At 37.2% G+C, this 27,263-nt stretch overlaps 2 protein-coding genes across 12 annotated transcripts; one reads left to right on the top strand and one right to left on the bottom strand.

Annotated features, from left to right (window-relative positions):
• Positions 1-48: 48 nt before the first annotated feature.
• On the top strand, positions 49-25,591 carry LOC141647644 (uncharacterized). Of its 11 annotated transcripts, none has more exons than XM_074455924.1 (19): positions 49-244; positions 1,176-1,333; positions 4,384-4,519; positions 7,939-8,084; positions 8,929-9,012; positions 9,100-9,162; positions 9,545-9,685; positions 9,777-9,980; positions 10,523-10,642; positions 12,538-12,587; positions 15,959-16,121; positions 16,451-16,570; positions 17,451-17,561; positions 17,650-17,748; positions 19,864-19,953; positions 20,056-20,140; positions 23,961-24,094; positions 24,189-24,357; positions 25,071-25,591. In XM_074455924.1, the coding sequence occupies exons 2-18, from the start codon at positions 1,208-1,210 to the stop codon at positions 24,333-24,335; spliced, it is 2,019 nt and encodes a 672-aa protein (XP_074312025.1). In that variant the 5' UTR covers positions 49-244; positions 1,176-1,207; the 3' UTR covers positions 24,336-24,357; positions 25,071-25,591. The 11 variants fall into 11 exon arrangements, with proteins under 11 accessions (XP_074312025.1, XP_074312024.1, XP_074312020.1 ...); XM_074455923.1 differs by having other exon boundaries at positions 25,019-25,591; XM_074455919.1 differs by having other exon boundaries at positions 9,521-9,685; positions 25,019-25,591.
• Positions 25,249-27,069, bottom strand: LOC141647645 (ras-related protein RABC2a-like). Its single transcript, XM_074455927.1, has 6 exons — positions 26,845-27,069; positions 26,462-26,530; positions 26,277-26,342; positions 26,065-26,186; positions 25,798-25,926; positions 25,249-25,541 (listed from the first exon to the last, which is right to left on the bottom strand). Exons 1-6 carry the CDS (start codon positions 26,990-26,992, stop codon positions 25,437-25,439), a joined length of 639 nt encoding a protein of 212 aa, XP_074312028.1. The 5' UTR covers positions 26,993-27,069; the 3' UTR covers positions 25,249-25,436.
• Positions 27,070-27,263: the final 194 nt, after the last annotated feature.

Genomic DNA, 27,263 nt, shown 5'->3' with positions numbered 1-27,263 from the left:
GAAAAATACCCGATCGAAAATAAAGGGCTAAGATAGTCCTATGATTTTAAGTTCCCTCAGTTGTCCACATCGTTTCTCACACACACCCAAAGCTACTAGAATTTCCGCAACATCAGCTTCCTTTTCTATCGTCTCCTTCTAGACGACGTCGTATCGCCGTCGTTTTTTCCCCTTAATCAAACCTCCGACGATACTCTCAAACCCTAATTTTCGCAAATTCATGCTCTTTCACCTCAATCTTCTGGTTAGTTAATTTAATTCTATACTAATTCAACATACTTTTTTATTTCGCATTTTTTGTTGGTTGTTGATTTCTGTTTGTTAAATTTCTTAATTTTTCGTTTTATTTTGCTTTTGGTTTGGATGAATTGTTGTTATAGTTGAATTGAGGCGATAATAATTAAGGTTTTGCAATCGATGAACAGCATATTGAAGTGCATTGATCAAGTTAGGGGTTTTGGGAGGTTTAGTACAAGTTCAGTTTGTAAGTTTGTATATGAGATTAGTAATTAGTTAAATTGTTGCTTTTCGGAGAGATTTGGCGCACTGGATTGTATGAGATAGGTGGTTTTTTCGCTTGTTCATAAAGTCAGGGTTTCACAATGAGGGTTTGTGCAAGTTGGCTTTGTGAGTTTTTATAAGATATTAACGCATGGGATATTATTTAGAGAATTTAGCAATGTAGTGTGACGTTTACGGTTCTTTTCCCTCTGCATCTATTAAGATAAGGTTGGGGTTTTGAATTTTGACGAGGTTTGGCAAATTGGCGTGAGCTGATTTTTGAAGTTCTTATGTCTCGTGGCTCTATTGGAGATATTTGGCTCTTTGTAATGTGTTTTTATCATCAATTCATTACTTATTATTGTATTGATTTTATTGAGGTGGTAATTGCTGTTTGTTATTTAATTTGTAAGAACTTATTGAATACGCTATTGGTACCTGCTTTTATGCTATCGAGCAATTTGTGTATTCTACTGAATTTACCTTTTTTTTTGGGTTTACTTGTTGGATATAGAGCATTTGTTTGGCCTAAGATGAAGACTCTAATAGTGGGTGTTCCAGTTAACTAGTCCTTGTATATTCACCGGAGGTTCCTTATAGTTAATATTATTGCGTTAGTGCTTTATTCCTTGTATGTTTTTTTTTTTAATTTTTGTTTTGTTTTACATTTGTAGATATTCGAAATCCTCTGCCTTGTTCATGCTGAATGAGTAATGTGATGGACTTGAATGCCTCACCGTTGCCTGAAGATGACGAAGGGTACTTTGAACAACATTCAGCAGAAGATGTTATGCCACATGGTCGTGAGTCATCCGTTGAAACCTTACATCGGGTATGCTATACTTCATTGTAATTTTATATTGCTTGTGTTTTTTTGCTCGTACTGACAGCTTCTGAGGATTTGATCTTTCATCTGTTTGTGCTTATTACTTATATGGTTGATCTGATTATGTGTCCCTGCAGACATTTTAAAGGATATAAGCTGGTTTTTGTTATCGTTCTAAATTAAGCCTCCCCTCTCACACAGTCACACATGCACGCGCACCGACACCGGCACACGCACACATTTGTGTTTCTATTCTTGGATGACTAGGGTGAAACCTGTTAGGATGGAAGAATGTAAGATGCGAGACTTTCAAGAATTTAAGAGTGTGAACAGTGTTTTTGGAGGTGGTCTTCATGAAAGAGGAAATTTTCTGGCTTCCGATCGGGTAGCAGGGTTTTCTCTTTGCAAAGATTTAGGCTTTTGTTTCTTGACGTTGCATATATATTTTTTCTGGTTCTTGTGTTGATTGAATGACTTGGGCACAACTTGCGTGGGTGAAACAGTGAAAGATGTGAGACTTTGATAAGGTAGAGCATCTCAGAATTTTTTTTCTGAGGTGGTGTTTATGGAAGGGGAATTTTTTTAAAGGCAAGTAGGGCTTTTCTCATTGCAAAGATTTAAGCTTTTGCTTTCTGAGGTTGTATTGTTAGTGCACAAATTCTCACTTTAGACGGACACTATCCGTCTAAAGTTGTAGACGGGTCAAATATCACACCACTTCATAATAAGACAAACAACAAGTGGGATGTCACCACTTTGTCTTATTATGTAAGTGGTGACATATTTGACCCGTCTACACTTTAGACGGATATACCCGTCTAAAGTGAGACTAATTGTTGTTAGTGACTAGTGCTGCACTTATGGTGAAATCAAATCCACATTATTGTGGGGGCATGAGTCTTTTTTGGTTTGTTTCCTAAATTTGAAGTTGTTGGTCATTACTTTAAACTTTACTTCTTTAGGTATTTTCAACCTCATATACATGGAACTATGAACAATCATTTTGGAAATAAGTATCTGGTCTTATTGTTTAAGCGCTCTCTACCTCTTATACTTGGAACGTGGCTGAATAACTATGAAGTATGAACAATTACTTATTAAAAGTAGGACTGTGAACTGTCTTACTGGTATTTATCTGTGTATTTGTGGAGTCATACGTTAGTTGATATGCACTTTGGGGTTGACTTTTGGTTCTCTAACTAGATGTATTCACATTTTATGTTTTAATTCGGTCTTTTGGTCGTCAACAATTATGAATTGGAAAATGGTAATTTACTAATTAAAGAAAAAAAACAGAGAAAAATAGTAATAGCGGGCTATGAAGGGGATCCTTAATGGTTGCTTTTTTAATATCAATTGGTTGTTATTAAGGAGCTACTTGTCAAAAGCAACCACCAAAAAACTCTCTTTTTGTAGGAGTATCTGTATGGCCTCTGTTATGAAGTTGCTTCTTTCATTTTTGGAGTGGAAGAGTAGTGTGTGGGTCCCGTTAAAAGAGTTGCTGTGGTTTTTTCTATTAGAGTAAGCCGTTAGGAGAGTCACTGTTTGAATTGGTGTAAACTAATTTGGCAACAGTATGTGATGATAAGGAGCTCCTACAATTTGTGGATGCCCCCTGGTTAGTTGACTCATCAAATCCAGGTATTGAGTTTTAGTTGGTTGTGGTAGGGTTTGAATTCTAGAGTTAGATCAGAAGTAGAGTATAGTAACTTTGTTGCCATTGGGTCAATTTTTCCAAATCAATGTGTTATATGTTGTCACTTTACATGTATAAATGCTTCAGTTGAATATAACGTAAACTTTTGACGTTTGCCACATATTTCTCCTTTCCTATTACCTCTTCAAAGGCTACGGGTGTCAAAGGATCGGGTTTTGCGCGATCCAAACCCAAAACCCCATCCTAATGGATCACTAACCCATACCCAAAACATTACAATCCATCATCTCCTATCCAATATATTTGTATGTAATCCAAATCGATTTCCGACCCAAAATACAATCCAAAATCCATGACCTGATAAAATAAAAATTATCATCTTATATGTCAAAATTTGGAAGATCAGTCTCATAAGCTTATCTTTTTTTTTTTTTTTTGAAATTTGATTGGATCGTTTTCAGGTATAAATGGATTGTGATGGATTTGGTATGCTTCATGGTATAACTGACGAAAAAACTCATATAGACCACGTCATTTTCGCTAGGCGTCATGTCATGCTTCTAAGATTTGCAACCTTACCACGATTGCACCCAATACTACTGTTTGATATCATGCATAGAAGACAATGAGCTTTATGATTCTCCCTCTTTATTTTTCTGCTTTTGATAAAAAAGTTATGTATTAAAAATACAACGAAAAAAGAATTAGGACATGGCTTTCTAGATGCAAACAATTGAAAAGGAGTCCAATTACGTTAGGGAAAAAGGTTAGTGGAACATCCCTTCAAGCACCCTAGCTTTAGCCTTAGCCTCTATGGAATTTAGAAAAAAAACCATGGAGAACTTATAAAAACTTCTGCCTTGAAAATAGATGAGAAATCTACCCCAACTTGATTCTCCAAAAGAGAGATGATTCCTTGCACTCAGCAATTTGCTCATTCCTTGGGAGTGCAGTTTTGATATTCTTATCCAAGACTATGAACCTTGTTCGGTCTTATTGTATTTTACAGAATACAGACCCTACAATTTGCTCAGATTTGCACATTCCTTGGCTTATGAAGGCAATTGGCATTGTTGCATGGTTCAGTATAATATTCGGTTTGAAGAATGGGCTCGGGTTTGCAGAATGCTACCCATTTAAAATATAAAGAACACAACTATCTAGTCTGCAAACAAACCCTGTTTTAGTACAAGCGATTCAGTTTGAGGTTCGGTCGATCGAATCACGAACTGCGAATCAATGGTAAAATAAATCATAAATTAACATTAGTTTTATGAACAAGCAGTAGAGCTTCCACTCTTTCTCTTCTCATTTTTTTATTCAAACAACCTTATTACATTGAAGGTTTCTGCTGCTATAGATGGTATTCTGTTCTTGAGTGTGATCGATCAACTTTCAGGAGCGGGAAGAAAGACGACGGCGCATGAGGAGTGATCTGGTAGATGATAGGCCAGTGAGAAAAAATCGGCCTCTGGATCAGGATGAAGGGCCCCAATTAAAAAAGTTTAAATCTGACAGGAACAAGCTTCCTTCTGGTATGCTCCTCTGGAATTTTGCTGAAAACTGAATTACTGTATATTTGTCCCTTCTAGGACTTTTATTACACTACAACAACATCAGAGCCTTAATCCCAAAATGATTTGGGGTCGGCTGACATGAATCATCCTTTAGAACCGTCCATGGGTGAACGCACGCCTCAAAATGCGAGAAAAATAGAAAAGGGTCTGGATTTCTTTTATAAAAACTTAAAATTTAAATCGTGAATAAATATTAAAAACGATTTTGAAAACCGAAATAAAATTTAAGGGTCCGGAATACCTGAAAAGTGAACCAAGTAAAATATATAAGAAAGTTGTTGGTAAACAAGGGGTAATAAAAGAGAGAGGAACAAATAAATTTTTTTAAAAAATAAATAAAAATACTAAATATGTCAAATAACATCAAGTACTAAAAATCCACATGTATCCTTTCCCTCCATTGTGCCCTCTCCGTCACCATTCTCTCCTCAAGCCCAAGAAATCTCATATCGTGCTCTATCACTCCCAGCAATGTTTGAGGCTTTGAGCCATGTCTGTCTCGGTGTCCCTCTACCTCTAGGAACCTTTTCTGTTCTCCAAGTCTCGGTCTCCCGCTTTAATTATGTGAGCCACATCTCCGTCTAACTCCCCATCTTTTTGAATAATAGATCCTAGATATCTAAAGAAATTTGACCCCTCAACAACATTCCCATCGAAAGTAATACTCCCCACCTCTGTCACTCGACCCCGCCACGTTTGACACCGCCACGTTAGTGAACTCACACCTCAAATACTCGGTCTTACTCCTGCAAATACTCGGTCTTACTCCTGCTCAGCCTAAACCCACGAGTCTCTAAAGTATGCCTCCACAATTCCAACTTTCTCTCCACCCCCTCTTTCGTCTCATCAATCAACACAATATCATCACGAAACATCATACACCAAGGGATGTTGTCCTGAATATCCCTTGTCAACTCATCCATAACTATAGCAAAGAGAAAAGGACTAAGTGCGGAACCTTGATGCACCCCGGTAATGGGAAATTCTTCCGTTCTCCCAACATTAGTGCGAACACTTGCACTAGCCCCTCATACATGTCCTTTATGAGGTCAATATATTTTCGAGACACACCCTTTCTCACAAAAGCCCACAAAAGTACTTCTCTTGGTACCCTATCATATGCCTTTTCCAAGTCAATAAAAACCACATGCAAAGTCTTTCTTTCTGTCCCGATGGTGTTCCATCAACTGTCTCAGGATAAAAATCGCATCCATAGTCGATCTCCTAGGCATAAATCCAAATTGGTTATCCAAGATGTCTACACATTTCCTAAGCCTTTGCTCGATTATCCGCTCCCATAACTTCATCGTATGACTCATAAGTTTAATTCCCCGATAATTGGAACACTCTTGAACATCACCTTTATTCTTGTGCAAAGGGACAAGAGTGCTTCTCCTCCAAGCTCATGGCATCTTGTTGCTCCTCCAAATCTTGTTGAAGAGCATGGTTACCCATTCGATTCCTTTCTCCCCGAAGCACGTCCAAACTTCTATGGGTATACCATCCGGTCCCTCTGCTTTCTTCGACCCCATCTTCCTTAACGCCTTTCTAATTTCACTCTTTTGTATTCTACGCACAAATTCCCGATTAACCATGCTTGGTGTTACTTCTACATCCCCAAAACCTTGCTCTTGATGTCCATTGAATAAAGTATCAAAGTAAGAACTCCATCTAGCCTTTATTTCGTTATCTTGAACCAGAACCTTGTCATCCATATCTTTCACACACCTTAACTCTCTCAATATCCCTCGTCTTTCGGTCTCTTATGCGGCCCAGTTTATAGATATCCTTCTCTCCTTCTCTCGTGTGCAACCTCTACACTTCTTGATTAACTTTTGCCCTCGCATCACGCACTGCCTTTTTAGCGGCTTGTCTAGCCTCCTTGTACTTTTCAAAGTTCTTATCACTCGTGCATTTCCCCAAAACCTTATAACAATCACGTTTTGTCCTTATCGCTTGTCTCACCTCATCGTTCTACCAAGATGTATCCTTACTTGATGGTCTATTTCCTTTAGATTCCCCCAACACCTCTCTCGCCAAATCCTTTACAACATGCTCCAATTTATCCCACGTTGCATCTATATCTTTCTCTTTGTAATCCGACCAAATATCGCTACTTCCGACCTTATCCAAAAACGCTTGTTGGTTTTTCCCTTGTAGCTTCCACCACTTGATTCGTTCCTCACCGATTACCTTTCTCTTCCTCAAGTCTCTCCTACCCCTAAAATCAAGCACCACTAGTCTATGCTGTGTTGTGGTACTTTCCCCGGGTATGACCTTGCAATCGGTGTACTCTTTCCTCCACATATTCCTTACCGAAAGGAGGTCAATTTGACTAGCATTTCCTCCACTCCTATAAGTCACCAAATGAGAATGCCGTTTCTCGAACCAAGTAGTCATATGCCAAAGCAAAATCTAATATGACACTTCGTGCTTCATTTCTCTCCCCGAACCCAAAACCCCCATGAATGCTCTCGAAACCAACTCGACTAGTACCCACATGCCCATTGAGGTCACCACCAGTGATCAATTTCTCTCCAATAGGAACTCGTTCTACAAGCTCTTCCAGATCTTCCCAGAAGGCTCGTCGAAAAGAAGCATCCAATCCTACTTGAGGTGCGTAAGCACTTATAACAGTCAGCACCTCATCCCCGACTACAAGCTTAATGCTCATAATCCTATCACTCTTTCTCGATACTTCTACCACATCATCGATGTAATCTTTATCAATGACAATACCCACTCCATTACGACTTTTATTACACTGTAGTTTTTTTTTTCCCATGGGTTGTGAAGTTTGTCAATAATGCGCCTTTAGGAAATGCCATACAATTGTGAAGATTTGTATCCTATTAACACTTGTGTACTCAAGTTGGGTACCAGTACCTTGAACACCTTTATATGATCCTGACATTGGTATAGAAGATCATTGTGAAGAAAACTGAAATTGATAGTAACCAGAACAGAGGCGATGATGAACCTTAGACGGTGATTTCACTTCAACAGATAGAGGACTCTAAGAGTCCCCTGACAATGAGTGTTGAGAGCTGGAAATCTCCTGACAATGAGCGTTGAGACCTGGAGAGGCAAAAGCATCTGAGCACTATAAAATAATTAACTTTACAAAATAGAACACATCTTCTTGCACTCATTCTTCGGCCAACACTAAAACTTATACCTACTTCCTGTATTCTTTTGACCTTTGTATCATGACATGTAGGAATATCCCCTTCCCTTCTTTCCTTTTCGCTCTTTTTTGTTTTGTGCAGGATTACATGATTTTTCAAACTTTTTGATTAAATCCCTTATATTTTTGAGCACTATTGGAATATGTGACGGTCTCAAAAGATGTCTAATCTGTTCATTGTCTATGTCAGGTTGGCTGGATTGTCCAAACTTTGGTCAGGAAATTGCTTTTACTATCCCATCTAAAGTTCCGCTTGATGAATCGTTTAATGATTGTATCCCTGCTGGTAAAAGATATTCATTCCGTCAAGTGCCGTTACAAGGGGAAAATTTTAAAGTAAGCAATTATTTCTGTATTTATTTTGGTGATTTTTTTGAGTGCATTGTGTAACGAAGAACATTTATACTGCCTCACAATTTAATGGTCTTCTCACTTTTATTTCGCACTTACATTTAGGTGGGAATATTATAAGCCAATAAAAGAGCAAGTGGGAGACAGCTAATAAATTACTATAATTAACTACAGTCAGAGAGCTTAAGTATCCAGCATCTTCTCCCTCTCAGCCTCTAACAGTGCTAACTGCTAACCCCTTGCCACCCTTGACATGCCTGCCCAAACAATCCCCCGCAGTCCCGCACAGGCCACCAACCCTACCACCTCTGCCCAAACGCCAGCCTACCTCATAGGAAAGGAAAAGAAGTGGGAAGAACAAATAAAATTTACCCAAAAAATAAAGTAGGAAAAATAATAAAAATAGGGAGTATGTTTTTCAGTTTATGGTGTGCCAAGTAGCCAAATATATAGCTTAAAGCTAGTTCATTATTTTCCTATGTGTTTGATGCACATGATTGAAAAATTAATCATCCTTGTATTTGTCAAACAAAAAGTAAGCTATTCTCTTAGCTGAAAGTTAGATTAAAATTCGTTCATTATTGGTTTTGACTGACTGTAAATACTCTACTTTCTTAAGGGTTTTCCCTTCAGTCTTAATCAGCCCTCCTTTTTTCTCAAAGAAAAAAAAAAGTACCAGGTTTCATCTGTAGCGAAATTTACAAGCTGTGATATGTTTATATGTGTCATCTTCCTGTATACCTACTCTCAACTTTTCATGTCATCATGTGTGATCTTAATATGTATAATCAATGTTAATGAATCAACAATGTCGAATCATTTCTTTCAGGTTGGTATGGTGGTGGACTTGACCAATACGAATCGATATTACTCAACGAGCGACTTTAAGAAACAAGGTGTTAAATATCTGAAGGTACATATTTTACTTATGGAGACCATTACTTCTGTCTTAAGTAATCTGCTGTGATGTTGAGGCTCCTGTTTTGTGGATCTGTCATAGATTCGCTGCCAAGGGCGTGATGCTGTGCCTGATAATGAAGCTGTAAATACTTTTGTTTTTGAGGTAAGTTCACTATTTTCATGCATGTCCTCATTTTTTCCGAACAAGGCTGTAAGACGTATAATATGTTCTTTTCCTATGTCTGAAGTTGTAACTATTGCTGAACCTGTCATGATAAGAGAAGGAGGGAGGCTTACCTAGCTATACGCCTATACGTGATAACATTTGTTGCAGAGTTATGACAGTGTTAAATGCTTGTTCAGTACTGCACATATTTCATTGTAACTTCAATAAAATTGGCCATTTACCAGTCTATAGCATCTCTTTTCTTAGTGGGTAGTATCTCTATGTATCACAGCAGTACCCTTTTTAGTTGATTTTCTTCATATCTGTTACAGTTGAATTATTTAGCAAACTGCAGATCTTAAAGTTGAAGAAATTTCAGGTTGCACAATATTTATCCAATCAACCTAAGCAGCAGCCGAAGAAGCATGTGTTCGTTCATTGTACACATGGCCACAATCGTACTGGTTACATGATAGTTAATTATCTGATGCGAACACAGCAAGCTACTTCAGTGACCGAGGTAGCTGTGATTTTGCTTTTAGTTTGTCTTTGCTTAATTGTGTCTGTTCCTGATAAGCTTAGCTTATATTAATTTTATTACATTTGTCCAGGCTATACAAAGGTTTTCGAAATCGCGTCCGCCAGGAATCTACAAACAGGACTACATTGATTCATTATATGCTTTTTATCATGAACCCAAACCAGAATTGGTTGTCTGCCCTCCTACCCCGGAGTGGAAGAGATCCTCTGACTTTGATCTAAATGGTGAAGCTCTTCCAGAAGATGACGATGGTGTTCCTTACGCTCCTATCAATGTACAAATTACTTACCTGTTTTTGGCACTTCCCTGCAATACTGTATTATATATAGACTTAAGTTGCAGCCCTATAGATTTTGATTTGGCCAAGTTAATATGAGGGCTGATGATGTTCATCCTGGTGCAAATAGATGGTGTATTAGTGGCTTAGTGCCTGAAGTTGTTTATGAAGACGTGAATTGCTTCTAGATTATATTTTGGGAAACTTGATTTTTTGCTTCTTTGTAGGTTAAAAAAAAGCTAGGGGTGCTTGTTATTCCAAAAATATTTATTCAACGGAATTTGACTTTGTAACTGTTTGAACGAGAGGAGCTCTTAACACCTTCGTTGCTTCTTCATTTCTTTGATATTTTCTTTTCCTATAGTAAAAGAAAAGTTTAGATCCTATTGAGACACGCCCAAAAATGGAAAGTGTTGGTAATTTGGTTAGATGGAGGAAGCTATACTTATAGGCTGTCTCAAAAATCGTCTTTCGTTTGGTTCCTTTTGTTTCTAACTTCTTAAGAATTCTAGTATATGGTTTGTTGTTTGTTTCTACAGGAGAAGCAGGAAAACATTGTTTTGATGACCAACGACAATGTTTTGGGAGATAAAATACCTGATGAACAAGAACTCCAATTGCGTAGATTATGCTTGAATATGCTACGGCTACGTGCGCCTGTGTGTTTTCTCTTCTGTAGCTTCAAATTAATCTCGTAGACATATTCTCAGATTTTGTCTTTGGGACTGTTTGTTATCTTAATGAAAATTGTTCCCCTATGCGTTTACTGTTTAAAGAAAGTGACTACTTTCGCATTCTTAATCCCTTGGCCCTTTATTTACCATGGGTGGTTTTTTTGAATGACCAGGCAAATACTTATCAGGCTCTCTATCTAATTACTCTGTTAACTATTCATTTAAATTACTCCCTTGCGTGTGTGCTGTTTTTTTTTTTGCCCTTATGACTTATGAGTGATCCCCCTTTCCTTAAAACTATATCTTTTGGGTCCCTTCTCCCCTTTCTCAAGAACCATAAAAATCCATCAAAACTGAATCCTTCAACTAAGCTACCTTGAAATTGGCAATGGAAATTTGTATGAAAAATGTATTAAATGCCATGGCACAAATTGTGACAAACTTCACGAAGCTAGGCTAAGCAAAATTGTGTATGCAGATGCTGAATCACACATTAAGTAAGGGCATGTTATTGGATCTTACTAGGAGCACTTTCTTAATTTTTTGTAAATAAGCAAACAGTTGACATTGTCACATTCAAAAAGATGAGTGTGGTGGAGATGCGTATGTTGAGGTGGATGTGCGGCCATACAAGGAAAGATCGATTAAGGAATGGGGTGATTAGGGAAAAGGTGAAAGTGGCGCCAATAGAGGACAAGATGATGGAAAATCGACTAAGATGGTTTGGCCATCTGAGATGGACGCACAGTTAGGAGGCTGGCTGGCTGGAGACAGACGAGGTTGCTAGGGGTAGAGGGAGACCAAAACAGACTTGGCTGAGAGTGATAGAGCACGATATGAGATTTCTCGGGCTTGATGAGGGAATGGTGACGGAGAGGGCACAATGGATGACAATGATACATGTGGATTTTTAGTATTGGACGTTTTGAAATATTTAATGTTTTTATTTAATTTTTAAAATTTATTTGTTCTTTTCGGATTTATTACACCTTTTTACCAACAACTTTCTTATATATTAATACTTGGTTCACTTTTAAGGTATTCCGGACCCTTAAGCTTTATTTCGGTTTTCAAAATCGTTTTAATCTTTATTCTTGATTTAAATTTTAAGTTTTTATAAAAAAAATCCGGACTTCGATGTTAAAACCTATAAGTTTAGCTGGCTTTTATATTATGTTTCATTCCCCTTTTGTTTTTCACTTTTTCTTTTCTATTTTTTCGCATTTTTGAGGTGTGCGTTCACCCATGGACGGTTCTAAAGGATGATTCATGTCAGCCGACCCCAAATCATTTTGGGATTAAGGCTCTGATGTTGTTGTAAGCAAACAGTTGACATAAAAAGTGAAGAGAAATGGATAAGATAATATCATTGTATTATATATTTAAACTTAATTAGCTGATTAGACTATATTCCTCTTTGTTGGTCAGTTCAGGCCTACATTGTTCTATTTTTCATACAACCTCCCGTACCCATGGACGCTTGGCTAAAACACTTCAACACTTTGTTTGTAGGAAAAAGCATGAGGATTCATTAGATAGCTGAATCCGGTACTTGATCACATCCATATCGTATATTTCTAAGTCTGAGAACTATATATTCAGCTCTAATTTTTCTATATTCTGAAATTTTTATCTTATATTCCTGACAAAATTTTACAATGTTAATTTTCTGTTAACTGAATAAAGATTTTCGCTGGTATACATGTTCCTCTTTACCTTTGTCATTTGTAGCTTTGCGCCCTTTTTTTTTTTTTTTTTTTTTTTTTTTTTTTTTTTTTTTTAAGTTGTCCCTGTTATCCTATAAATTTTATTTCTCAGTCCTCTGTTTGCTGTCTTTGTTTGTTTTTACTATTTTCTATCTTGTTCTTTTTTTTTTGCAGACAAGAGGGAGTTCACAATTTCCAGGGTCTCATCCAGTGTCACTTGACAGGTTTGTAGTTATTTAGTATGTACATAGGTCTTCATGTGCATCCTAACTTGATTTTTTTCTGACTTTTATGATCTCGGTTTTGGCAGTGTTTGATGGTTGTGTCAGTCAAATTCCTCCCTGTTGACATCTTATATTGTTTCGACTTTTTTTTTATCTTATTTATTGTACTGTCTTCCGCAAAAAAATGTTGTTTTGTTTGACTGGTTGTCTTTCTACCTTAAAATGCTTAATAATATGTAAAAGTACGACATGTGAATGGAGTAATAAAAGTTGTGTATATGAAGTCAAAAGAAATACTAAAGAGCATTGTGTATAGATGAAGTTGTGCTGAGTGTTGAGCGCCATCATCACGGAGTTCTATCAGATTACTCTCTCTGCCTCCTCTTTTTTCACACAATATACCATTTGGAAATACCACTTGACTTTTCTTCGAAGTAACAGATAGAATCAAGTCATATTTGACACGCATAGATTTGAAAATGGAGAGGTAGACAATCCAACAGCGTCACATGCAACACATGTTACATCCAACACATGTTGGCAAATGTGATCGGCATGGGGAGCGCGCGCACACACACACACACACACACACACACACTCTTGTTGATTGGTAATGATGGGTTATTTAAAAACATATTTTCGCGAGTAAAGACGTACAAAATACATAAGAACTTTACTAAGCATATGTAAGGTGAAACCAAAGCTAGTGCTATGATGACCGAATTCACTGAAGAGGACCCTATTATGCTCTGAATATATTAAGAGTTTATTCATTAAACAATTCTCTTTGTCTAGTCATGGATAACAATGTCGATTTAAGATGATGGATCTTGTGACGTGATGTTTGCAATAAACTTATGTTAATTGAGAGTACAATAGAATGTGTGGGGATAATCTCCCAATTGTTCTAACTTCTAAGTTCAAGTTCAAAAATCTAAGTTGTATGTTTTTGGTAGCTTCAATGTTTTTGGGAAATTTGGCCTCAAGTTACCTGTGATGACAAAATTAAATGCTAATTGAGACTTGAGAGCATGAATTTGATGTTCTGTTGGTGAAGTTCCAAGTATAAATGGCCACAAGGGCGATGGTATTTGAACAATTCAAGTGAGCAAGACAAATTAAGAGAGTATCCGTTATTTGGTCAGAATACATTCTGCTTCTAGATGGAGAAAAATTGTGTCTTCACATCCATTTGAGAGAATACGAGAGTTATAGTTTGTGTGAGAGTAACAATATTTCTTTTGATTGTACTCTAGAACTTTGTAATCTCTTATTAGTGAATCGATTTGAGGATGCCGTCACTGGGAAAGGGATTTTCATATAGAAATTATGTTACCGTCTTCTTTGGTCTTACTTTGTTGAGTGTTCTCGGCAATTTCAGTGGGCGTGACTCTTTCTACACTGTGTTTACCGGATGCTGCCCCGCTAAATTGTTAATCGACGCAAACCCATTATTTTTCTCTTTTCCATATTCTCTTATTCTTTCTTATCATTGTCTTTCTTTTTTCTCTTTTTACTCCACTCTTTCTCTCACAGCTATTCACTTCATTTGTTTGATATGTTTTTTCCTTCGTTACTTTTATTTACTCCCTTCGTTCAAATAATATTAGCCGTTATGAGGCTCGTAAAAATCGGGAACGGAAAAGATTATGAGAGGTAGAGGAAGACCTAAGAGAACTTGGATAAAGGCGATTGAGAATGATATGATTTTTCTTAGGATTGTAGAAGATATGGCGAGGGAGAGAATACTATGGAGAGAAATGATTCGGGTGAACGATGGAGCTTGATATTTACATGTTTGTGTATCACAATATTCTATAGAATATTTTAGGAATATTCTTGGAGTAGCCTCCAAGACTGTTGTAACCGATTTCATCAATAATAAGCATGGCATACTCATATTGTCTTAAACAAAGCAGCCATCAGCCATCTGCTGCAACTATTTATATTGTGAGGCAGAACAAATTTGTGATGGATTGATTTTGGGTTGATACCATGTAAGACAATACAATGATTATTGATGAAATCAGTTACAATTTATAATAGACTGTTTTGGAGGCTACTCCAATAATATTCCTAAACTATTCTATATAATATTATGAATTATGATACACATAATATTCTCCTTTATCCTAAATTAATGTTCTTCCTAATATACTAATCTTCCTAATATTCTCTAGTAGTATAATAACCCTATGATTTTTCAAATTCCATAAGGTAACCCTGCTTTTAAAAACACACCTATGGTAACCTATACTCTATTAATACCTATTAGCGTGACGCCGTGACCCTTAAGTTTTATTCCGTCAAATTTACCGTTAAATAACCGAGCGAGTAATGAGGTGGCTTATTGTACTTCTGGATTTTCTACAAGGTAATCCTCTAATTTTCAAAATCTTACAAGGTAACCCTTCCCCCCCTACAAAACACGTATGCTTAAAATCCTAAAAATGCGAATTCTCATTATTATTATTATCTTTCTAATGTATCATTATCGTAATTCCCTCAAAATCAGGTGTAGTATTTAACAAAGAAATAAAATTTTTAAGCCCAAAGTGAACAAAGAGCCCTTTGTTGGTACCTAATTTAAAAGTCTCAATTCGTCGAATAATTGAAGTGAACCATTATTTTAGTTGTCTACAACATTTCCAATATGGGTAGCTTTGAGATATTTAACGGGGTTTAAAACCAATTTTTTTAAATTGGATGATGAAATCTTATAATCAAATTTGGGGTTGACTATTACAATGTTGTATATGAAGGTCTTTTACTTTGGAATTTAGAGGATCTTGTTAGGGGTTTTTGGATATCTAAAGAAATTTACTTGGTTATATGAAGGGTAATGAAGGTGGAATTTTAACATTTGTTTGGTGTATAGAGTGAAAATGAGGCAAAAAGATTTATTTATTGAGTATGTTTTAAGCGTGCGTGTGGTTGTGAAAAACTAAAGTTATCTTGTAGAATTCTTTAAAACATTGGGTTTCCATGGAGAGAAACTCTATACAATTAGCCACGTCAACTACTTGATGGAACAAAATGACGGAATACAAGTTAAGGGTCATGCTAGTAACTATTTAGAGTAGAGGTTACCATATGTGTTTATGAAAAAGTAGGGTTACCTTGTAAAGTTTGAAAAAAATACAGGGTTATCTTGTAGAAATCCCCCTTTTTAATTTTGTTTTCTTAAAATGTATGATTGAACTTGGAAGGGCAATATTCCCTTTAACCTGTTATGTTTTGTTGTACTTATGGGCTATGGCTGATAAGTGATAATTATGTTCAAAAAGTTTAATGTTCCTCTAAAATTGTCTAATATGATGCTTTACATATCGCTAGTCTGAATTTGACTGTATAGGTCTTGTTTGAAACAGAGAAAACCTGCAGCTTCTGAGACAGCGTTATTACTATGCTACATGGAAAGCTGATGGCACAAGATATATGCTGCTGCTATCTGCTGATGGCTGTTACCTGGTAGATAGAAGTTTCAAATTTCGCAGGGTACAAATGAGATTTCCTTGCAAAAATCGGAATGAGGTATGTGAATGTGAACATCTCTTTATGTGATGCATCTTTAATAGAAAGAGACTTTTATAATGTATATACTCCATCCATTTAAATTTGTCCCCTTTGCTTTTGCATGGTTTTCACGACTCAACTTCAACTATGTTTTTCTCCATTTAAATGTTACTAATTTTTGTTGGAAATATTATTTTGTGAAAGGTTATTGATAACAAATGTAAATACTGTCATATTATAATTTTGATATTATAAACAATATTGGGTCAAAGTTTGAATTTGAAGGGAACGGTACTATTGAGTATTGACTATATTGGCTAAGGTGGCAATTTCTTCATCTATCTCAGTGTCACCATTTTACATTGCTCGATGGAGAAATGATCATTGATACCATAGGCCCTGAGAAGCAGGAGAGGAGATACCTGATCTATGACCTGATTGCATTAAATCGAGTATCCATGATTGAGGTTTGTTCAAGTGAAGTTTATCTTTAACAAATTGCAGTATTTCTTTTGGCGGTACAAAGGTGTCCGGCGAATGAAGAAGCGCAAAATGACATGTGCGTTTGAATCTATGTGTGTTCTTGGTTGGTAGTAATCCTTGTTAAACTTTAAATTTTTAAATTACAATGGGTTTCCTTTAGGAAGATGTTAAGGAGAAATGATGAGTTGAACAAAGGATCACAAATAGGGGAGTTAATCTGTTTTTGTAAGATATAATATTAATTAAGGACATCAAGGAAGTGACACCCTAACGCCCATGTACAAAAGATATCATAAAGTTGGCACCTATGTTACTCTTATTCCCTCGCATATCCGTGTCCGATACTCGACACTCGGACATGGGTATGACACTTGGACACTTCATTTTAAGCCAAAATTTGCAGATATTTCATTAAAATAGTCGAGTCTGACACTTGAACATGCACCCGTGTCGGATCTCTTTGAACATGCACCAGACTGGATAGAATTTGAATAGCAGCCGTTTGAAGCTCGAGTCTTTGAAAGTTGAAAATGAAACTAAAATGTTAGGTCAACTTATTTCGGTCATCCTCTGAGTGCGCCATGCTCTCTGGTGACAGTTGCTCGGGCGAGCGTTAAAGTTATTAACTGATCGTGATCTTTGAATTACAAGATTGAAATAGAGTTTGAGTAGCAAAACCCCAGAACAGTCCTATAAAGCCGGAGTCTTTAAAAGTTGAAATCAAAACTAAAGTGTCAGGTCAAATTTTTGGTCATCTGTTGAGTGTGTTGTGTTCTCTGTGGACAGTCGCTCAGGCGAGCATGAAAATTCAATTCATCATTCTCCTTGGATAAACTTTTTGAGTGATTATTGCTTTCTTTGCAGCGGCCATTTTGTGAACGTTGGAAGATGATTGATAAAGAGATAATTGAGCCTCGCTATCATGATCGGGAACATCGCAAAGCTCCTTACAGATACGATCTAGAACCATTTAGGGTATGTTCAAGTTAAAGTACAGGAATAGTTGAGAAAATCATTCTAATGTTCTTTTCTTATTTAGCTCCTAATCTCCCATGTGTGTCAGGTTAGGAGGAAGGACTTTTGGTTGCTCTCAACCGCACGGAAGCTTTTAAAGGATTTTATCCCCAAACTTTCACATGACGCTGATGGTCTAATTTTTCAGGTACATGTATACAGAGAATAGCTAGTTGCTACGTAGTATTACTCTTGAGAACTGCTTCTCATTTTTTGCGCAGCCACACACTTAATTGAGTAAACACATTGGGGTTTCTGGAAAAATGTCTGTTTGCTTAAAATTTGAAAACAAATATGTGCGCTTTCAACTTTGTTTGCATAGTGGCCTAACGTCCTACTTTATTATATGAGTCAATCCTGAACTAGAGTTTTCCCCTCTATGAAAATGCTCCAATTTTGCTCATTTTTGATGAAAACTAGGCTTATTAAATCCTCCACCCACAAACCCAGGATAGTTGACCTCCTTGTACTAGCCTTCGCAGCTTCGCTTAGGCTACCGACGACCACCGCATGATGGCTCTGCCCTGCACCTCAATCATTTGCCTCCTTTTCCTTCGATCACCTGCCGCATTCTTGTGCCCCTGCTCCCACCATGAGCCCTTGCCTTCTTCACCTTTGGCAACCCGACCTGATGGCCTTTCATCGCCCAAAAGTTTGTTAGCCCTCACCATTCCACCAACTCTTGCCTCCTTAGTTGTCGTCCGCTACCACATCTGTAATAGGAGATGGAAAAGGATGTCAGGAAAGAAACAGTAAGTTGCCGTAGCGGCTGGGAAGAGGGGGGGGGGGGGGGGGGTTGTCAGTTGTCAGAGGAATGGCTGGAATGGGTACTGAGAGTAGGGTGCTGCGGGAGGATAATATGGTCACTGTTTAGGGTTATGTAGTTGTTTTAGTACTGAAAGGTTTTGTTATATACTTATTATAAGGGTAATATGGTCACTGTTTAGCAAAAAACGAAAGAAAAGAAAGTGGAGAATCGTGTTGAAGTTGTTCAAAGAAGAAACGTGGAAAATCTTTGTGGATGGTACAGAGCAATTAAGATGTCTGAAAATCTATCCCCTCCTTCATTAATTAAGATATGAACCGCCACTTTCTTTTCAGATAGCAAGAGCATGACTTTTTTTTTTTTTTTTGGGAAAGTGTAAGTATATTAATTAAACCATCCAAACAACATTAAATCAGTCCTCCTATTTCCAGGGTTTTCTTACCCTGAGTTACATAAACTGTCCACCCAAGTACGAGCTCTGTGTGACAATAGCCTAACCCTCAACAATTTTAAGCGCATACATATACTAGCTCTAATCCGTTTAGCAACTACAACAGGCCTAGGTAATACATTCTCTAGCCTACACTTGTTTCTAACTAACCAAATCTCATAAATGAGATTCGCAAGACAAGCTGCTATTACTTGTTTCTTAACCAAAGACCTGCTTTTAAACCGCAACCACCAGCTTATAACCTCCTGAGAAGGCAGTCTGATCTTTAACCACTCAGCTACTAGCTTCATGCATTCTTGACTGTAGGGACACAGAAAGAACAGATGATTTAGATGCTCTGCAGCATTCCCACATAGCCCAAGAGCATGACTTAGAAAGTGAGGGATCTATAAATTTTCATGCCTTGTTTTTACACTCCTAAAACAAGTTTAATGATATGCTTAAGATGCTGACTTGTAAGATACAGGTTGGTGCATTTCATTTTTCATTTACTTATCTTTAATATCTAGTTGTTTTTGTGGGTTATTGTCCATAACTTCCATGATCTTGGTGTATTCGTACTTGTCACTTTTTTTTTGTCGACTATTAGTTATCAATCTTAGTTTAAAAACGCTCACCTAGATTGTGCCTAAGGCGCGCCTTGGGTGAGGCACTAGACAAAACGCCTCGGTGCATTTTAGGCGCGCCTTTTAGACGAGGCTCACTTAACGAGACTTGCTAGTATGCACTTTCAATACCTTTTTCATCTAGATTCTTACTCATGCCATTTATTTTCCCCATTGCTCATTTATTCCTAACTTTTACTCCTTTACCTGTTAGCCAATATCAAAACCTCATAAAAAAGGTATTGTTGCCCAAAATGTTATTTGGAAAATACTAATTTGTTTTTAAAAATAGGGCGCCTCGCGTGCAAAGGGCGTGCGCCTTCACCTTGCACTTTGCGCCTTGTCACCTCGCCCTCTTACCACCTCGGTATGCCTTGCGTCTCTAAAACTAAGCTATCAATATTAAAATTTGACTAGGTTTTCTGTTTGTTGTACCACTAGGGTTGGGATGATCCGTATGTTCCAAGAACTCACGAGGGGCTTTTAAAGTGGAAATACCCTGAAATGAATTCAGTTGATTTTCTTTTTGAGGTAATGTTTCTAATCTAGTAATCTGTTGTTTTGTAATATTTATTTCTCGGTTACATTTCACAGCGAAGAAGTCACGGACTGATCTGTTATGTACTTCTGCAGATAAGAGAAGATGGTGCAGAGTGTCTTTATTTGCATGAAGGAGGGAAAAAGCGGTTGATGGACAACGACGGTGTTGTTTTTGGAGGTTAATGTTCTTTTGTGCTTCTCATTCATCTTATTTACAGTTGGCATATCCCCTTCCTCGGAGTAAAAAAATTCTGGATGCACTCTCTGGTAACATTTAATTCTTGATTATTACACAAGTTTTGGACAAGGGGATTTGGAGGAAAGGAAGGGGAAGGAGATTGACAGACCAATGTGCCTCTGGGTAGAGGGTTAAGGAGGGGAAGGAAGGCAAGAAGTGGGACCCATCTTGCCCCTTTTAATAAACCAAATTCTTTCTGAATTTATAAGATTAGAGGACAAATTGCAATAGCCTCTTACCATCCCATTTCCTCTCTTCTTTTCCCTCCGATTGTTTCAAACTTATTGTTAAGCTTTAGCTGTTGCTGCTGGTTAAATTTGTGCTTTATATTGCACTTTAGGATCCATAAAATTTTATACCACAACTATTTGTCTGTGTTTGCAGTACCCGCTGTGGTTTAATGTCGAGTTTAGAGCTTTATGAAATATGATTTATAAATTTCCTTTTTGTTTGAAGCTTTAGATTGCATTGTTTCATTGTTTGTAGTTTCTGAGAATATCAAATCAATTGTAGCGTAGTCTCGTGGTGATGATAGAAAGAAAAGTGAAATTGGAATACAAACCACTTTCAAATGAGAACATTACTACAATGCAGCAAGTCAATTCTGAAGGAAATCCTGTAGTTCTTGTCCAGATAGTGATTTTGCCTAATCTTAAAGGGATATGGGATTTCCAGAAATCTGAAAACATTTTTTTTTGTGCATGTTGCCTTTGGTTTAAAAAAAAAAAATTTAAGACCCTAGACGGGATGGCAGTGGATCCAGGACCCTACCCATATCCGCTGGATCCTACCCATATCCGCTGGATCGGACCTTGATGGGGCGGATATGCATCTCATTTTTATGATCCAATGGATATGGGTCGGATATGGATCTAGAAAAATTTACGTGGATATGGATATGGATCTTGTCGCTAAGATCCAGACCCTTCCCATACCCAAATTTACGTGGATATGGCACGAATCAAGTGGTGGAAGCTACAAGGGGAAAACCAACAAGCGTTTTTGGATAAGGTCGGAAGTAGCGATATTTGGTCGGGTTTGGCGCATGTTGTAAAGGATTTGGCGAGGGTGGTGTTAGGAGAATCTAAAGGAAATAGACCATCAAATAAGGACACATCTTGGTGGAACGATGAGGTGAGACAAGCGATAAAGACAAAACGTGAATGCTATAAGGTTTCGGGGAAATGCATGAGTGATGAGAACTTTGAAAAGTACAAGGAGGCTAGACGAGCCGCTAAAAAGGCAGTCCATGATGCGAGGGCAAAAGTTAACCAAGAAGTGTATGCCAGGTTCGACACGAGAGAAAGAGAGAAGGATATCTATAAACTGGCTCGCATAAGAGACCGAAAGACGAGGGATATTGGGAGAGTTAGGTGTGTGAAAGATATGGACGACAAGGTTCTGGTTCAGGATAACGAAATAATGGCTAGATGGAGTTCTTACTTTGATACTTTATTCAATGGACATCAGGAGCAAGGTTTTGGGGATGTAGAAGTAACACCAAGCATGGTGAATCGGGAATTTGTGCGTAGAATACAAAAGAGTGAAGTTAGAAAAGCGTTAAGGAAGACGGGGTCAAAGAAAGGAGAGGGACCAGATGGTATACCTATAGAAGTTTGGAGGTGCTTCGGGAGAAAGGAATTGAATGGGTAACCATGCTCTTCAACAAGATTTGGATGAGCAACAAGATGCCATCAGCTTGGAGGAGAAGCACTCTCGTCTCTTTGTACAAGAACAAAGGTTATGTTCAAGAGTGTTCCAATTATCGGAGAATTAAACTTATGAGTCATACGATAAAGTTATGGGAGCGGATAATCGAGCAAAGGCTTAGGAAATGTGTAGACATCTCGGATAACCAATTTGAACTATGGATGCAATTTTTATATCATGAGACAGTTGATGGAACACCATCGGGACATGAAGAAAGACTTGCATATGGTTTTTATCGAGTATGATGTTTGCTGATGATATTGTGTTGATTGATGAGACGAAAGAGGGGGTGGAAAGAAAGTTGGAATTGTGGAGGCATACTTTAGAGACTCGTGGGTTTAGGCTGAGCAGGAGTAAGACCGAGTATTTGAGGTGTCAGTTCCCTAACGTGGCCCTAACGTGGCGGGGTCGAGATCGACAGAGGCGGGGAGTATTATTTTCGATGGGGAGTTAGACGGTGATGTGGCTCACATAATTAAAGCGGGATGGTTGGAATGGAAGAGTGCTTCAGGGTTTTTATGCGATAAAGATATGCCCCAAAGATTAAAGGGAAAATTTTATCGCACGGCAATTAGGCCTGCCTTACTTTACGGTTCCGAGTGTTGGGCCGTGAAATATTGTCACATTCAAAAGATGAGTGTGGCGGAGATGCGTATGTTGAGGTGGATGTGCGGCCATACAGGGAAAGATCGATTAAGGAATGAGTTGATTAAGGAAAAGGTAAAAGTTGCGCCAATAGAGGACAAGATGATGGAACATCGACTAAGATGGTTTGACCATGTGAGAAGGAGACCTATCAGAACATAAAAGGGGTTCCTAGGGGTAGAGGGAGACAGAGATAGACATGGTTGAGAGTGATAGAGCACGATATGAGATTTCTGGGGCTTGAGGAGAGTATGGCGACGGAGAGGGCACAATGGAGGGAAATGATACATGTGATTTTTAGTATTTGATGTTATTTGACAGATTTAGTGTTTTTATTTAATTTTAAAAAAAAATTATTTGTTCTTCTCTCCTTTCTTACACCTTTTTTACCAACCACTCTCTTATATATTTTACTTAGGTTTAGTTTTATGGTATTCCGGATCCTTAAATTCTACTTCGGTTTTCAAAATCGTTTTAATCTTTATTTCTCGATTTAAATTTGAAGTTTTTATAAAAGAAATCCGGACTTGGATTTTAAAACCTATAAGTTTACCTTGACTTTGTATTATGTTTCGCTTTCCCTTTTGTTTTTCATTTTCCCCTTTCTATTTTTTTCGCATTTTGAGGTGTGCGTTCACCCATGGACGGTTCTATAGGATGATTCATGTCAGCCGACCCCAAATCATTTTGGGATTAAGGCTCTGATGTTGTTGTTGTTAGATTTTTAGATATATAAGAATAACTATCGTTTATAGAAGTCATGTTTTCTTTATCTTTTATTCAACTCTCTTATGTCAGTTTTCTTATTTCATAGTTATTATCGAATTTACAACCTAATTTAAATATTCGAGAAACAAAAAATAATTTTTTCAATGATGAAAATAATAACTCACTCGGTAATTTGTTACTTTATCATGATAAATATCGACATATTTTATATCTATAATTCTATTAAACATTCTAATGCGTTTTATTTTATTTTAATAGTGAAACTTGAAAGTACATTTTGAAGATGAAGAAATTAACGAATTTTTTGAAAAAAATCGTACCCATTTAAGACCTAGATCCTACCTATATCCTACCTATAGGAGGTAGGATCTGGAACTGGATCTCGGTCTGAAAATTTTGGATCCTGTGGATATGGGTTGGATATGGATCCAACATATATAATATGGATCCTATAGGACCCCACCCATTGTCATCCCCTACAATTTTAGTAATATTGGCTTCAAAATAATTTCCACATGGCTTTATAAAAATCGAAAAGAAATTTTAAGATCCACCACACTGCTTGTTGATGAATTTTGGTAGGCGCGGAGTGTAGGTCGCAATTGTCAGATTTTTTTTTAGTATTTCTAGATTTGTTTTTCTGGTGTTCAATCCTGGTGAAACTTGACACTTGCAGATGCTTTTGAGCCTAGTTCATCATACTCTGGAAAGATTATCGAGTGTTCGTGGGATTCAGAGGAAAATGTGTGGGTCTGCATGCGAGTTAGGGTGGACAAGTCAACCCCAAATGAGTTTAATACATACAGAAAGGTCCAACAGTTTTTTTTTGTTCTTATTCTGAACATTTTATGTAAGATTTTTGTTGTTTGTATCAGGGTTCATGATGTTTTACTGCATTATACAGGTTATGAAAAGCATAAAGGATAATATTACGGAAGAAGTTTTGTTAAATGAGATAGATGAGATCATAAGTTTGCCTATGTATGCTGATCGTATTCAGATTGATAGCAGAAGCCAGAAGAAAGGGAAGCAGCCACCGAAAAAGATGTAAACTATGAGTCGTAAGTTAGCAGGTGGGTCCCTTGTCATCTAGTTTTCGATGGTCTATGTAACAAATTGGTTGTGTAATTAGTCATATTGATAGTGTGTATAGAACTATTATTATTATTATATTTATTATTATTATTGCTGCTATAGAACGCTTAGCTTAGGCATTCTGCATAGATAGACTAGTTAGTTGTTTTTAACTTGATAGGAGGTCGTATGTAGCCATGATAAGGTTTCAACTCTTCGTGCCCCTTTTGTCTGCCTCTCTTCAAGTAGTAGTTCTAGTCTAGATTGGTTAAATTCTTATGAGCTCCGATTACATTGAACGTTTTAGTGTTAATAGCATTTAGTAATCTTGTAAGTCTCAGTTGCGGGTAAATGTATGGCAACTTATTTGTATGATTTTCCAATTTTTTTTTATGATTCTCAACAGTAGAATCGTTTAATGTAATGAAGAATTAAGTATTGTTATGCATATGTGGTGGTGAGTTAAAATAGTGCGTTGTATTTTTTTGTTTTTTGTTTTTTTTTTGTTTTGAGGCTTTAAAATCTGTAGTGCTTAAACTGCATTGTTCTGCAATGGCCGGTGAGCCATTATTCTGTACGACCAAAGGAACCTTGACATGAAACTGTCTTTCCTATTTCTTGATTTCGTTTTACTCAAACTGAACCTAATTGTTTCTCTAGGTGGCATTTTATCTTCGATTGAGCTATAACGGCACTCAGTTTTGTTCTCTAGAAACACTTGGTAAGCTAAGGCATGCAGATGTAAAAGACGCACAATACCGCGAACATCTAGCTTGTTAAGGAATAAGGATGCTACAACACGCGGGCGGACGTGATAACTCCTTACTCTTGCATTTCCAGTTGATGGATTCTCGATTCTTGGTGATCCAAATATACAAACTCTGGAACAATTGGCCAAATAGATCCAGAAAACTTTCATGGAAGAAACAATTGCTTGAAAGTGTGCACAAATATACGGTTAACTTGTTTTTCAACATCTAGATTAAATGTACAGGCCGACATGTAACAAGTATCTGCTAACAGCGTTAGCTAGCATGCTGTGAATCCCGGATTCAAGCTCCGACTTGGTCTTAATGGTTCAGGAACAACAGCCAGTAGGTGGGCTGTCTTCTTCCTTGTGTTTCAAGATATTCCTTTTAACAATATTAGATCCTTCCTCTAAGAGACTCGGAACCTCCATAATCTGTGGATAATCAAAATACAAATTATAGAAGGTGATAATAATTTACTTGTGACCTTGTATGGTTTGATCATCCTGCATAATTACAAAATCAGCACTTTGATAATAACGGTAGACCACTTCTTAACCTGAAACCAATCCCTTGATTGGATGTAGCATGTGTACTTAAAAAGTTGAAATATCATCAAGCACCTTATGCAGCAAACCAACCTAGCAGAAAACTGCAACTGTCTGAAGTACATACAAGAAGATTGATTACCTTGATAACAAGCTCTTGAAAGCACAGCTCGACATTTTCTCGAGTTTTAGCGCTGCATTCAATAAACAAACTCCCCAGCTGCTGGGCTAGACCCAACCCTTGTTCCCTACTAACAGCTCTTTCAGAATCCTGAAATCATAACCGAGCACCTTGTAAGCTACCACCCACCCTAACAAACAGCTACTGAGTACTGACGACCGTTGCCTTATTATTACCATGGTCCTCATGCTCCAAAAACAATGCATGAAAGTTGAGAAACAAAATTACCTTATCAACCTTATTTCCTACGAGCATCTTGACACAATCTTGATTGGTAGAGTAAAGTTCCACCTCCTTGGCCCAAAAGTCGGACAAATTTGTGAAAGTTTCTCTTCGTGTAACGTCGTACACTATAATAACGGCAACAGTAGGAAACTTTAGTTGAGCCAGAAAATCGAAAATAGGTTTGTGCATAAACAAGAAAGTGTTAACCAACATACCAAGAACAATCCCCTGGGCACCTCGGTAGTAGGAACTTGTTAACGTTCTGAACTTCTCCTGACCAGCTGGCAAATTAAAGGAGGTTATACATACATAATTATAACTTATTACTCTCATCTGCAACTAACTAGTATCGCCTATTATTCAGGTTACAAAATGCATATATATTAACAGAGCTAATTACCGGTATCCCATATTGTAAGCTTCAACTTGTTTTCACCAACCGTTACCAACTTGATCTTGAAATCCACTCCTACACAAAATCCATGCAAAATGACAACTCTCAATTACCATACATTATTACAACCCATATAATTGTGAATTACTGCACGTACCATTGGTCCCTAGTGTTCACATTTTCGTTATAATCTGCTTAGCTTGTTTAAATAATTCTTGAATGCAAAGCAACAAAATTACATAAACGCTCAAATATGACCGTGGTTAATTATAGCCATATATACAACAATCTAATCTAAAGTTGCAAACAACGATAACGATATGGTATCGTAAATACCAACATTATGAACCAAAATTAAAAGCGAAAAAAGAAGAGAAAAAAAAAGGTACCAATAGTAGGAGGAAGATGATCAAAACAAGTAGAAACAAAAGTGAGAAGCAAACTACTTTTGCCAACCCCAGAATCACCAATCAATAGTATCTTGAAGGATGCATCGTAATTACTACTAGTATTACTTTGAACCTGATGATTGTTCATCTTTCTTCGTCAAAATGTAATGTAATGTGTCATACCAACTTTATATAAGTAGTTGTATTTAAGTAAGATGCATGAAAATGAAAAAGAAAAAGAAGAGAAGGGTGGTGATTAAAATAAAAGAAAGAAATGATTAATGATGGAACTAAAGTAAGAAATAATGGAATATAATCTTTACATGAGAATGAGAAATGGTATTGGAATTTAAAGTTCCTTGCTTTGCTTTAAGTTTTACTCCCTCTCTTCTCTTTTGGTGCATGCTTTGAGCAAAGGA

This window comes from Silene latifolia, chromosome 3, assembly GCF_048544455.1.
Source record: "Silene latifolia isolate original U9 population chromosome 3, ASM4854445v1, whole genome shotgun sequence".
Taxonomy (NCBI): domain Eukaryota; kingdom Viridiplantae; phylum Streptophyta; class Magnoliopsida; order Caryophyllales; family Caryophyllaceae; genus Silene; species Silene latifolia.
Note: the sequence above shows the minus strand (reverse complement) of the source record. Positions and strands in the feature narration are given on the sequence as shown.

Excerpts from the sequence above, each read along its gene's own strand:
- LOC141647644 (XM_074455919.1), top strand. The coding sequence starts at position 1,208 with ATGAGTAATGTGATGGACTTGAATGCCTCACCGTTGCCTGAAGATGAC. Across the intron at positions 8,085-8,928 it reads TACAAGGGGAAAATTTTAAA|GTTGGTATGGTGGTGGACTT; the intron begins GTAAGCAATTAT and ends CATTTCTTTCAG. Across the intron at positions 9,981-10,522 it reads TTCCTTACGCTCCTATCAAT|GAGAAGCAGGAAAACATTGT; the intron begins GTACAAATTACT and ends TTGTTTCTACAG.
- LOC141647645 (XM_074455927.1), bottom strand. The coding sequence starts at position 26,992 with ATGAACAATCATCAGGTTCAAAGTAATACTAGTAGTAATTACGATGCA. Across the intron at positions 26,343-26,461 it reads GCTTACAATATGGGATACCG|CTGGTCAGGAGAAGTTCAGA; the intron begins GTAATTAGCTCT and ends TTAATTTGCCAG. Across the intron at positions 25,542-25,797 it reads TTCAAGAGCTTGTTATCAAG|ATTATGGAGGTTCCGAGTCT; the intron begins GTAATCAATCTT and ends GATTATCCACAG.